The sequence below is a fragment of the Cnephaeus nilssonii genome (genome assembly GCF_951640355.1).
Source record: "Cnephaeus nilssonii genome assembly, chromosome: 9".
NCBI classification, from domain to species: domain Eukaryota; kingdom Metazoa; phylum Chordata; class Mammalia; order Chiroptera; family Vespertilionidae; genus Cnephaeus; species Cnephaeus nilssonii.
Window position 1 is genome coordinate 36,869,118 of NC_137080.1, and position 13,449 is coordinate 36,882,566.

A 13,449-nucleotide genomic window follows, 5' to 3' on the forward strand; every position below is an offset into this window, starting at 1 on the left:
TGTTAAGAAATAAACTGATAAAATCAGCTATGCATTAATTATAATTTACTGAATAATTTCTATGAGGTTGGCAATGTGCCATGTACTCATAACAACTTCCCCAAATAGGTACAACTATCTTCCCTACAAGGTTGCATACCTAGTAAGTGGCAAAGCTGTAAAACTGTAATAGTTCTAAACTGCAACACTATTGTCTCAACTTAAAAAAAAAAAATCAACAGCTAAATAAAATACTAGTTTTATTCCTATTGTCTAAAGTCAATTTGCCACACAGTAATTATAGGTATAAATAATTTCAAATAAATTACCTTGATTTTTTTCAGCTTCTTCTACAGAACCAATATATTTAGTAGTTACTTGATTATCTAATGACGGGTCCAATGCATAACCTGAAAGGAAAAAAGTAGATATTACTGACTTCATTTTTTGCCATTTGCAATTTATTTTAATTCTATACAAATATACTCATTTCACATTTTCTTCCCCAGATGTCAAAAATACTCTACTTAACTTAAGAGTACCAATCCTTCTTTCCTGAGCTTTGTTTCTATTCAGAACAATTAATCTCAGGCTGGACCATGAATGACTTCAGAAGAGTAAGAAGTATCTTATGGGATGAAGCTAGCACACTGACATTATTTTATTATTAAGATACCTTTCATCCAAAATATCCAATTGTAGTCTTAAATTTTGGAAGAGCTTAAAATTATACATATATCAACCTGGCCTGTATGATTCAGTTGGTTGAGCATCATCCCATACACTGGGAGGTCACCAGTTTGATGCCCAGTTGGGGCACATGCCCAGGTTTTGGGCTCAATCCCCGTGTAGAAGGTAGTCGATAAATGTTTCTCTCTCTCTCACCCCACCCCCCTTCCTCTGTGAAATCAATAAAAATTATTCAGAAGTTTAGAAACTCTTTTTCTTTTTGGTAAACAGATAATACATGGCTTAGTTTATCAAATTATGTAAACTATTGAATAATTTAAAAATAGGGTAAGACGAACTACATAAAATCTAGCTATTATTTTGAAAATACCATCTCAGTAAAGACAGTCTGCCTTCTCAGTTTTAAAATAATATAGGTCTACTTTCTAAATCATTATTTATATTTCCTTGGTAAGAGAAGTAAGGATATCAACTAGCATATGAATACACTCCTTCAACTAGAAACAGAGTATAAGTAACAGAGTACATATAAATGTGGTCTTCAGTAGCTTATAGAAACTTAAGAGAAAAAAGTCTATATTTACTCAAATCAGTTATTTTTGAGTAGGGGTGCTAGTATAATAAATGTTTGGTAAGATCAGTTTTAATAATAATCTAACATATTCACAAAAGAGAGCTAGATCATTAATTAGTCTATGGCTTACAACCCATGTGAACAATCATGGAATACATAATAGTAACAGACTATTTTTAAAAAAAATTTTTTTATTGATTTCAGAGAAGAAGGGAGAGGGAAAGTGAGATAGAAACATCAATGATGAGAGAGAATCCTTGATAGGCTGCCTCCTACACACCCCACACTGGGGATTGAATCCGCAACCCAGGAATGTGCTCTGACTGGGAATTGAACCGTGACCTCCTGGTTCATAGGTCAATGTTCAACCACTGAGCCACACCAGCTGGGCCAGCCTATTTTTTTTTAAGGGCACATCTTAGTGACTATAGTTAACATTTAAAATTTCCCAACTAAAAGATTAAAAAGAACAAATCTTTTGGGAAACAGAAAAGGATTTGTTATCAAACATACTTTTCAAACAAGCTAAGGATGTAAGTGCCCAACTCACCCTCATGATATGCTTAGTATAGAACCAACCACCTGGCTATTAGCTCATATGCATATATTTTTTTCCATATTTAAAATATGTTCTTATCCGGAGGAGAGAGCTTGATGGCAGAAAAGCAGCCACAGAATAGAATCTGTGAAATCACAGGTTCAAATCCCATGAGTTATTTTATCTTTCATCTCTTTGATGTACAGAATAGTGTTCTGTAAATGATGTATTTTTAAAATGAGACTAGATAAGGCTTATATAAAATTTAAACAACATACCCTAAGTTTAAAAATCCCCATCTCAATCATAAAAACGTATTTAGAATGTCTTGAAGGAAATTTATGTCTATATAAATGGTATTGTGCTATGTTTGCAGGGATCCAGTAGGAGGCAGAGGGAAGGGCAATCCCTGGTACTTCCTATGTTAGCTGTGTAAGCACCAATTGCCAACTCATCTGGCCATAGTCTTGTTTCTGAGAAAAGGAACTTAACTCTCCTCCTTTTCTATCCTCTGTGGTAAAATCCTTATAGCTACTATCACCATTACCACTACTGCCTCCCACCCTGGGTAATTAGGGGATAACAGTATTTTTCCTTTACAAGTAAGAGAAGTTAAATATTTAGCTATATGTCTAACTAGAAGTCAGCTAGTGACAGAGTAAGATATAACTCTTAACACTAAAGAGTTTCAGTCTAATTAGCTTTTATTATTCTACTAGTGGCGTGGCCCGGTGCACGGAATTCGTGCACGGGAGGGTGTCTCTCAGCCCGGCCTGCACCCTCTCCAATCTGGGATATCCCTCTCGCAATCCGGGACCGCTGGCTCCTAACTGCTCACCTGCCTGCCTGATCGCCCCTAACCACTCTACCTGCTGGCCTGATTGCCCCCAACTGTCCCCCCTTCCGGCCCAACTGCCCCCCCCCCTTGCTGGCCTGATAGCTCCCAAATGCCACCCCCCCTGTCGGCCTGCTCGCCCTCAACTGTCCCCCCTGCCAGCCTGCTTGCCCCCAACTGCTCCCCCTTGCTGGCCTGATCTCTCCCAACTGCCCCCGCCCCATGCCAACCTGCTCATCCCCAACTGCCCCCCACGTGCCGGCTTGCTCGCCCCCAACTGCCCCTGCTGCTGGCATGGTTGCCCCCAACTGCCCCCCCCCCGCCAGCCTGATCGCCCCTAACTGCCTCTGCCTTGGCCCCACCACCATGGCTTTGTCCAGAAGGACGTCCGGAAGGTCTCCCGGTCTAATTAGCATATTACTCTTTTATTAGTATAGATGTCTCAAATAAATAAATATATTTGCATTTTACTTCTGAAATATTCTCATCTTTCTGACGCTTATTTTCCATTTTATCTTTTTAATGGAGTTAATGTCTACTTTTTTCATTTGTAGTCTTATTTGAAATGGCTATCAATTTTATTATTTATCCTTAAGTAATTAACTCTAATATCTGAATAGGTAAATGAGAAGAGACTATAAACAATTTGCAGAAAAATGGTTACAAATACAAATACTAAAAGATAGTGTGGGTTCAGTTCCAGACACCACAATAAAGGGGTATTGCAATAAAGTGAGTCATAATCTTTATGCTGTGGAGGGTCTTGTCTTTAATTTGTAAAAAAATACAACATCTGTGAAGTGCAATAAAATGAGATATGCCTATATATGGAAAAACCTTCAACCTTACTAGTAGCCCCAGTGGGATCGGGCCTAAACAGGCAGTCAGACATCCCTCAAGGGGTCCCAGATTGGTGAGGGTGCAGGCTGGGCTGAGGGACACCCCCCCATGCACGAATTTCATGCACCAGGCCTCTAGTACAAATATAAACATGAAAAAAGACTTGGAGGGATACATATCACAATGCTGAAAAGATATTTTAGTACTAAGAGGCCCAGTGCATGAATTTGTGCATAGGTGGGGTCCCTTGGCCTGGCCAGTGATCGAGGGCTATCAGGGGGCCAGCCGGCTGGGGGGAGGGACTGTGGGAGGTTGGCTGGCTGGGGGGAGGGTCCGTGGGAGGTTGGCCAGACGGGCAGGGATGGGGAGGGGGAAGAGGGGCAGTGGAAGTTTGGCTAGCTGGCAGAGGGGGTAGCACGGGGAGGGGGGAGAGGAGCCACAGGAGGTTGGCTATGGGAGTGCACTGACCACCAGCGGGCAGCTACTGTGTTGAGCGTCTGCCCCCTGGTGGTCAGTGCGCATCATAGAGACTGGTTGACCGGTCGTTTGGTTGTAATGGTTGCTTAGGCTTTTATAGATAGTGGGATTATAAGTATATTTTTTTCTTCTCTCTTAAATGTCTAAAATTTGTTTGTATTACTTTTTAATGAAAGTAACTGTTATTATACAGTATCACTGGAAACATTATATTGTTCCTTAACTTTTTTTGGTCCTGTCTTATAATAATGGAAGTTAATGGTACATAGGACAGAAAAATTTGTTTAGAACTTTAAAAAAATTCTATTATCTATAATAATAAAAGCATAATATGCTAATTAGACCGGACAGCCAAATGACCTTCCAAACATCTTTCCAGATGACCTTCCAGATGAAGCCGGGGTTGCAAGGGCTGAGCCCTTTGCATGAATTTCGTGCATCAGGCCTTTAGTACTAAATGAAAGGAGTTATCAGGATTCTAACTGGAAAAAAAAAACTTTTTAAAAAAGAGACGATATTGCTGATATTTAACATGTGATTATTAGCCCTAGCCAGGTAGCTCAGTTGTTTGGAACACCATCCCGATGCACCAAGGTTGTGGGTTTGGTCCCTAGATCAGGATACATACATACAACATTCAACCAATGAATGCATAAATAAGTGGAACAACAAATCAATGTTTCTCTCTCTCTCAAAAAAATCAATTTAAAAAAGTGATCATTAAATCTGTTGTTAAAAAAATTCAGTTTTCCTTTTCAATTACTATTTTGAGAAAGGAACATCAGCACAAGCAGTTTATTCATAAAGAAGATCACAACTACAACAGGCATACACATTCTCATTTACTTTGCTCACCCACCCCTATTAAAAAGCTCTGGAAAGCAGCATCAGTGTGTCTGTCAAACTACAGATGTGGATTATAGGAAGAAAAATGAAAGGCACCACCAAATAAATAAGGACAAATCTGAGACATGTGACCAGAACCTATGATTTGTGGAACTCTCAACAAGGACATTATAAAACCATCCTCTTTTTGAGAGGATTCCAACCTTGAGTATAAACATGAACTTTTTCATATCTTGCCACTGGTAAGATGTAATTATTTTATACAATAAATTTGTGGCCACTCTATTTCCTGGCGCCCTCAGTGATCAATAGAAAACTTTTCAGTGATAAGCTCTGTATATAAAATAAAAAATGTAACCTCTTAATGTATCCTGTCATTTACTGACTTCAACAGAGAACATTGTTTTTAAGACATCTAGTACTCAGAATTCATAACAGATTTAGAATGACAGCTAAAAATATTAATTTACCTTCCCATCTGTATATTTATTGATGTGTATAAGAAAACACAATACCCTTTTTGAAGGAATCCAGGTTAATAAATTAAAAAAGCTAGAAGATAAAACAGATTCTCTCTCTCTCTCTCTCACACACACACACACACACACACACACACACACACACACACACACACCACTTCTAATAAAGTCAAACTTGAAACTCTAAGTCTTAGCACCTTACCATATGTGGCAAAAGTTCTTCTTTGCTGTTCAAACATAAAATCATTGATATGAGCTGGTTCAGCATACCCAGAAAGCATATTTCTGGGGGCAGCCATTTGCTGTGTCCTAAAGGGATTTTCTGGTCCAAACTGTAGTGTTAATAAAAAAAAAGAAAAAGAAAAAGAACTTAAATTCTGAGTGTATAAAACTAGAATTACTAGAATAATATACAATGTGTAATATATGTTCAACTCTAAATCATCAGGGGCTGATTAACCTGTTTGGGAAATGCTCACCTTATTTAGTTCAGTGCTACTGTTTGTCAATCTTAGGACAGGAGAGAAACCTAGCTCACCCAATTCTATAAGTGCCTATTCAAATTGAAATGAATTTCAGTATTCAGCTCCTCAGTCACACGAGGCACATTTCAACAGCTCAACAGTCTCCTATGGTTATTGGGTGCGACATTTCCATTATGACAAAGAGTTCCACTTGATGGTGCTCCTCTAGATAAGTGACACTATTGTTTTGTTTAAACCATGATGTGGGGGATTTGGGGTGACTTTTATAATCAATAATAGCACCATGAAATAATTTTAAAAATACACGTTTCTCCTCTACTAGATTATAAATTCCTCAAAGGTAGGGACTAGAATCCTTAAAATTTACCCTAGTTTCTGGGAAGTAGAAAGCACTAATAAAGGAAAGATTAATCAAAATCCCACTGGGGGCAGAAGACAGTAACATAAATAATAAAAGTAAAGTGCTTAAAAAATTCCTCCATTCTAAAAAGTCACACTATGAAAGCCTCACATAAAATAGTACCATTATTATCTATTTGTTTATAATCCTTTGAGTTTCCAGAATGACTTTCCAAATGTTATTTAATTTGTACAAAAATCCTGGAAAGTTAGAGAAGTATTTTTCTTTCTCATGTTAGAAATGAAGAAAAAGGCCAAAGATGATGTATTTTACCTGACTTAGTTTTATTCATTAGAAATAACAAGGTTAGGATAAATCCCAATCTAGCATTCTATTACATAAACTATTTCTTAAACATACAATCATAGCCTCTAACTTAAAAAAAAATGCTATTATAAAAAGTACTGGGAGAATACCTTTTCTCTTTTTGTTTTAAATAAAGAATAAAATAAACTTACCACTTGGGAAATAATGGAATTACATGTAATATTTTTATTTAAACTCTGGAAGGTCTACTGTCAAGATGAAATATTTTGACATTAGAACATCTTAGGTCACTGGCATTAGAAACCACTTTTCTATGATGTATAACCAGAGCCATAAATATAAATTATTCATAGTATCTTAACCAGAATGTTGTCTTTTCTAAATGTCAACATTATATTATGCACAAAAATCTAAATTTAAAGGATTTAGGTTTGCCTTACAATTTTTCTGCTTAAGAAAAATTACAATATTCTTTTTTATCGACAGCTTCCATTTCTATGTTTAAAGTAATTCAATTTTAAAATATCTGTTTTCTATATAAAGCTTTTATTACTATTTATTCTAAATTATAATAAAGGAGAGTACAAGGCTTTGTAGGCCATATTAGTTCTTCCTGTGTTGCTAGGTAAAAACAAAAGGAAAAAAAAACAAACAATAAAATGAAACTGCTGAATGCTGGAATTTTCAGGTAACTTCATTCAGTAATGAAATTTATTACAAAACAAGAAACATCCATAAAATTAAAGATAATAAAATGATTTAAAAGTTTCCTAGATGCTCTGCTTGCCATAGTCAGCTACATCTGCATAGCAGCATGTGATTACTATTTCTAAAATGATAAAAATCCCCATTGCTCTTACTCTAACTCCTTTCACATATAATAAATTACCAATCATGCTTATAATTTCCAAATTAAAAAAGGAAAATATAATTTCCATAGTCTTATTTTATTAAGATGTTATAAAAAGAGAGTAATTCTTCTATAGGCCACACATATCAAACCAAATTTTAAAGAAAAATTCTCAGCATTAAAGAACTTTGATTTTTATACAAATACAGATCCATATATTACAGTTTAGTGTATTTTATATGAGGTGCTATCCTTAACCTCAGTCTAAAAATTTAAATATGCTTATGTCTTATAGCTATTTAAGCTGAGACAACAAAAAATTTAATGATATAGGAAGCTGTGTGTGGGACATTCCATCTACATCTGGCTCACCTTAACTGCCTGGTTACTGGCAGCTATTGGAGCTGAGCTCACAGACATTAAATGTCAACAAAGGCAACCCTGGTCAGGTGGCTTAATTGGTTGGAGTGTGGTCCGTACACCAAAAGGTTGCGAGACCAATTTCTGATCAGGGCACATGCCTAGGTTGTGGGTTCAATTCCCAGTCGGGATGTGTACGGGAGGCAACAGAACGATGTTTCTCTATCTCTCTCTCTTCCTCTCTCTAAAATCAACAAACATATCCTCAGGTGAGGATTAAAAAAATTATTAAATGTCAAACAAAGGCAGAGAACATTACTTAGTAAAACTCAGCTCTCCTAACTACTCAAAATATGTCTCCCAGATGTTGCTGGTCTCTGTGAATACACATGTCTTTTAATTCTGGGTTAACCATTGAAAAACAAAACAAAGCATATTAAAAAATGCACATCATTGATTCCCAAATACTTTTTTTCAACTTTTGGTAGTTAAGTTTAAGTGTAAATCATTTGCAATTCAAGTGATTTTAAAAAACTGACTAGTATTTGAAATCATAACTATAATTTTACATATAGAAAAAAATCCAAGTTATTTATTAATAATCATACTTAGATTGCTGGGTAAGTTCTTTATTAATATTTATTTCAATCATCAATGTTTAAAACATTCATAAACAAATCTTAAGGTGAGAAGAGTGTTGATTAACTTATTTTCTACAAATTTGGAAAATACCAGCAAAATTCAATTTTATTGGCAGAATACCTCAATCTTGTAAGATATAAGCAGAGCTTAAATATCATTAATGTAAGAATATTTTATTAGGCTGGTTCTATGATCTGGGGCCTCGGTTTCCTCGTCTATAAAATAAAAGAGCCAAGCCACATGACTTTTAAAGTTCATTTTAACATTAATATTTATAGCAGCCCATGCAGCCAAATTTTTAAGATTAACTGGCATTTTCCCCCCTCTTTTACATTTTTTTCCTTTCCTAAAAATACTATTATTTTCAGTCTAAAAAATCTCCCTGAAGCTTGTGGGTTTTATGAGTCCAGAGAAGCCAACAAACACACTTTTCTCTAAGTAGATACAAAAAGGATTGGGTGAAATGAAGAAAATGACTAGATTAAAACAATGGCTACAGTCTTCAGGTTCTATCTATAAATTTGAGAAAGCTTATCTGGATAACTAAGTAGACCATTCAGGAAAAGTCCTTGGTTGGGAGGGGTAAACAATATTTGATAAAACAGCCAGTTCAGTTAGTTTACTGAATTAGCAAAGTCAAAGACATAGGTGTGTACCCTGCAAACCTTATATGGCCTTCAAAATGCTCTTCCAGTTACCAGAGTGATTTGTTAAGAGTGATCTGGACTCAAATCCTCAAGTCTGTCACTTGCTGGCGGTATAATCCGAGACTTGGTTTCCTGGCTATAAAATAGGGATAAGAGTACTTATTTCATAGGGTTGTAGTGAAGACTAAAGGAGATAGGTATATAAGTATATATGGTCCTCAGTATGGTAGCTGGCATGGTTAACCCAGTTTTTAAAATGGTAGTTTTATTTTATTAGTTTCTATCCCAGTTCTTCCATCATGTAAGTTCTTACCAAATTCAGCTTTAATTATGCCACCCCCCCCACTAAAGAACCTTAGAAATCTATTTATTATTAATTAAATAAAGACCACCTTGGTCTTTAGAGTATTGTGCAATATTATTATACAAAGTATCATTCTATTCTAACTTCCCCTCCCTCCCCTACTAATAATGACTAAAGCATTCTTGTTATTTTATTTTCAAAGATTTAACCACTTATTATTATTGTAATTCTCACCCGAGGATATGTTTTTATTGATTTTTAGAGAGAGAGAAGAGGGGGAGAGAGAAAGAGGGAGGGAGGGAGGGGGAGAGAGAGAGAAACGATCTGAGAGAGAAAAACGATATGAGAGAGAAAAACATCAATCAGTTGCCTCCAGTAACTGGGGATCGAACTGACAACCTGAGTATGTGTTCTGACTGAGAATAGAACCCACAACCTTTTTGACGTACGGGACTAGGCTCCAACCAACTGAGCCATAGGCTAGGGCAGCATTCTTGTTCTTTAGATCTTTAATGATTTAGCTCATGCTTTTCCCTTCCGCCTGTAATATTTCCTCATAACAGCCTTCCTAGTCATCAATGCCAATAATCTATAATAATAAAAGCGTAATATGCTAATTAGACCAGACAGCTGAACGACCTTCCAGACAACCTTCTGGATGAAGCAGGGGCTGCGAGGGCCGAGGCAAGCCGCCGTGGCTGTGAGGGCCAAGCCCCTTGCACTAATTTCATGCATCGGGCCTCTAGTAGGAATATAAGTAACATTAAGTGCTACCATTTATTAAATGCTTACTCTGTGCCAGAAGGTTTCCTAAGTATATCATACATCATCTCATTTATCCTTATAACTCAGTAAAGTAAAAATTATCTTCATTTTACCTAATGAGAAAACTAAGATAATCCAAGGTCACACAAGACCTAAAAAACATCTCATGTTCTTAACCGGGATTGCTTACTTTAAATACTATTTCTCTCATGGAACTTTTTCTTAACTTTATAACCAGATGTAATCTCTCCTTAAACCTGAATAGTACTTTAGAGGCACTACTGGAAACAATCTGGTCTCTATCTTTTAAAAAAATACACTTAGCATATCTTCTTGGTAAAACTAGTTTGAGGAGAGGGGTTACATTTTGTTTCTAGCAATGGCTCCTCAAATATGAGAACTTGAATTTCATCTAGCAAAGTTCCTGGTAACATCTCTCCAGACTTTGCCAAGTTATATATATCCTAGTCATAAAATTCAAAGTTAATAATCTGTTATGTCACAGACAATTCATTTGGCAATCAGGAAATATTGTAATTTTTTTCACTTTTCAGTCTCATTCTTTTCTTAAATTGCTGACAAGCACTGAAGTGTTTCTAACACAAACTAATTTATATATGTAATGGGAGGCTTCCTACTATGAAAATATTAAAGGATTGATAATCCCACAAAGAGAACAGACCCCTGCCTTGTCAATATCACTACAAAAATCTTGACCTTTTAAATTTTCTGAAAACTGTAATCAAATAGCAATTTATTAGTTAGATGCATAAGATCTTAAATTTTAACAGACTTCATAGAAAACATATATATATCAACATAGGAATGTCATGTCCTACATTACTTCCAAATTTTCTCATTTTCTGAATTCAGTGATTCTATTTTATTGAAGTACTTTTCATTTAAAAACTTATGAAGCATATCTATATATAAAAGCCTAAGCAACCGTCCAACTGGTAGCTATGACACACGATGAACACCAGGGGGCAGACGTTCAACACAGGAGCTGCCAAGCCACGGTGACTTGGCAGCTGCGGTTCTTGGGTGATGCACCTGGAACCAGAGAGGAGGGAGCCCGATTCCGTGGTGCATCATCCAAGAACCACCCTCTCGAAATCTGGGACCCCTCGGGGGATGTCAGAGAGCCAGTTTCGGACCTATCCCTACAGGCCAGGCTGAGGGACCCCACCAGTGCACGAATCCTTACACCAGGCCTCTAGTCTGTAATATACAACCTCTCTTCAATGTGATGGCTAAAATGGTGCTAAGGAATATGGGACAGCCTATAGTTCAACAGGCTGGAAGGATTTCAAAAATAATGGAATAAAATTTAAAATGTGCTATAGTTTCAAGGTGTGAGAATGAGATTTTTGCTTCCTGTATACCCAGAAAACAACTAGAGCATTGTCTAAATACTGGCATTGACATCATTAGCTGTGCTAATATTTCAATCACCATATTTTGAGTGACTACAGAAACCTAAGCAGGCAAATTATGTGGAATAACTTTATGACTCTGCTTTATAAAAACAAACACCAAAAAACAAAAACACAAATGACTATACACTAAAAAAATGAAAAATATTAAAAAGTACCTCTTTCTCTACCTACCAAGATACAATAAGATTTAGCTTTTTAAAGTGCTTCTTAAAGACCCTAATAAACCTTTTCTTGTGTGTTTATAATTACCATTTTATGGCATCTCTATTTTGTCAATCAAGCATACTTTTTCCTTTTTAAAGGCAAAATATCTAGAAATTTTATCTTTACTACAAATGTTCCTAAATGAAAAATTTTCACTCTTTTCTTCCTTCCTCACCCTCTTTAAGGCTTTCATCACTATTTGTCATTATCATTATATAGAAAAAAGAATCCATAAGATGTCTTAACTCAGAGCAGGCAATAAACACTGTGACTACTTTCGAGCAGAGACCACATCAGTATAGTATCTCTTTTAATGTTCAGCACAGCAACGTTTGTAACCAGATGTTTCATAACATACTATGCAGCGATGATGTTAAGAAACCAAATTCTTTTCCCCTTATGGTTAATTTGTAATACTCTCTCATCAATACTGAGAGGAAGATGTTAACTAAATTTACATCTAAGAATCAGATATTCTGAGGTTTCCTTTTTTCAAAAGATGTAGTTCCACGCTACCAGAAAGGTGTACATTGGTAGATAAAAATCCTTAGTGGATTTTTGAAAAGTATTCTCACAAAAGCATATACACAAGTCAAAGTTTTGGAGGCTAGAAGGGTATATTTTCTTTTCTTTTAAAGTTGAGATACAGTTGATATATAACAGGATATATTTTCTAAAAAGTTTAAAGAGTGTATTTTTGTGAGAAAACTTTGAAAAATTTACCAACTGTTTATCTACCTATATATAATTTAAATAGTTTAGCAAAAGGTAGGATCTTACATATAGTATGTTTTCTCACCTCAGGAGCAAACATGGTCTCATAGGTAGGATTATACTGAACTTCCTTGACAGCAGGGTCAAGGTGAACTCCAGTCTCCAAATCTTCCTGAAAGAAAACCAAATAAACATTAAAGATCTGACAAGCAACTGTTTTATTTTAAAACTACATTAAGGTCTCACTAGCCATTTTAACACCAATATAATGATTATTACATCAGTGCCATATAATTAATAATTCTAATCAAAGACTAATAAAAGTAATATATACAGGTATAAAGGTTAAAATGCATAACAAAATTTTTTTTCCTTAAAAAATACTGACTTTATCCCATCTGAATAAATAAAAAATTTCTAAGTAAGTTAACAGTACTCAAAGCCTTAAATTAAGAATCTAACTCCTCTTTTTTATTAACTCAAAAAGACCTAATCTTCCAGTTCCAAATTCTGGAGAAGCGCTCCTTATTTAGCAATCTTTATTAAATATATACCCAGATGGCATTGGTTAGGGACTGCTGAGGAAACAAAAGGAAGTGACAGGACTTAAATCTGAACCTTGTCTTATAATCTATGTCAATGTTTCAACCTTAAATTCATCCTCCAGTTTAATCAACATAAAAATCTCATCTCCACTACAGATTATTGATAGTCTATCTTTTGTGTAACCCCACCACTTACAAATATAACAATTCCCAAATTGGTATCTCGAGTCTGGACCTCTGCCCTGAACTTTAGAGACTTGTGTATCTAACCTTCAATTCGGTATCTTTTCTCCATCTCACACTTAATATGTCCAAAAGGGAACTTCTGGTCTCCCTTTCCCCAGAATGCCTTCCAACCTTCTCTAAGTAAGTTGCAATTCCATCCTTACGTTTGCTCATGCAAAAATTCCTGGAATTATCTGTGACTTCTCTTTCTTTCACATCGTCTAGTACCGTGGTCGGCAAACTGTGGCTCGCGAGCCACATGCGGCTCTTTGGCCCCTTGAGTGTGGCTCTTCCACAAAATACCACGGCCTGGGCGACTCTATTTTGAAGAAGTGGCATTAGAA

At 35.9% G+C, this 13,449-nt stretch overlaps 1 protein-coding gene across 1 annotated transcript in view; it reads right to left on the reverse strand.

Moving 5' to 3' along the window:
• Positions 1-13,449, reverse strand: part of CDC40 (cell division cycle 40) — a 50,089-nt gene that overhangs the window by 25,404 nt on the left and 11,236 nt on the right. Inside the window, exons 2-4 of the mRNA XM_079779868.1 lie at positions 12,421-12,507; positions 5,461-5,590; positions 309-389 (exon numbers count right to left, since the gene is read on the reverse strand). Coding sequence (XP_079635994.1) covers positions 309-389; positions 5,461-5,590; positions 12,421-12,507 — 298 coding nt within the window. The remainder of the gene's footprint in view (positions 1-308; positions 390-5,460; positions 5,591-12,420; positions 12,508-13,449) is intronic.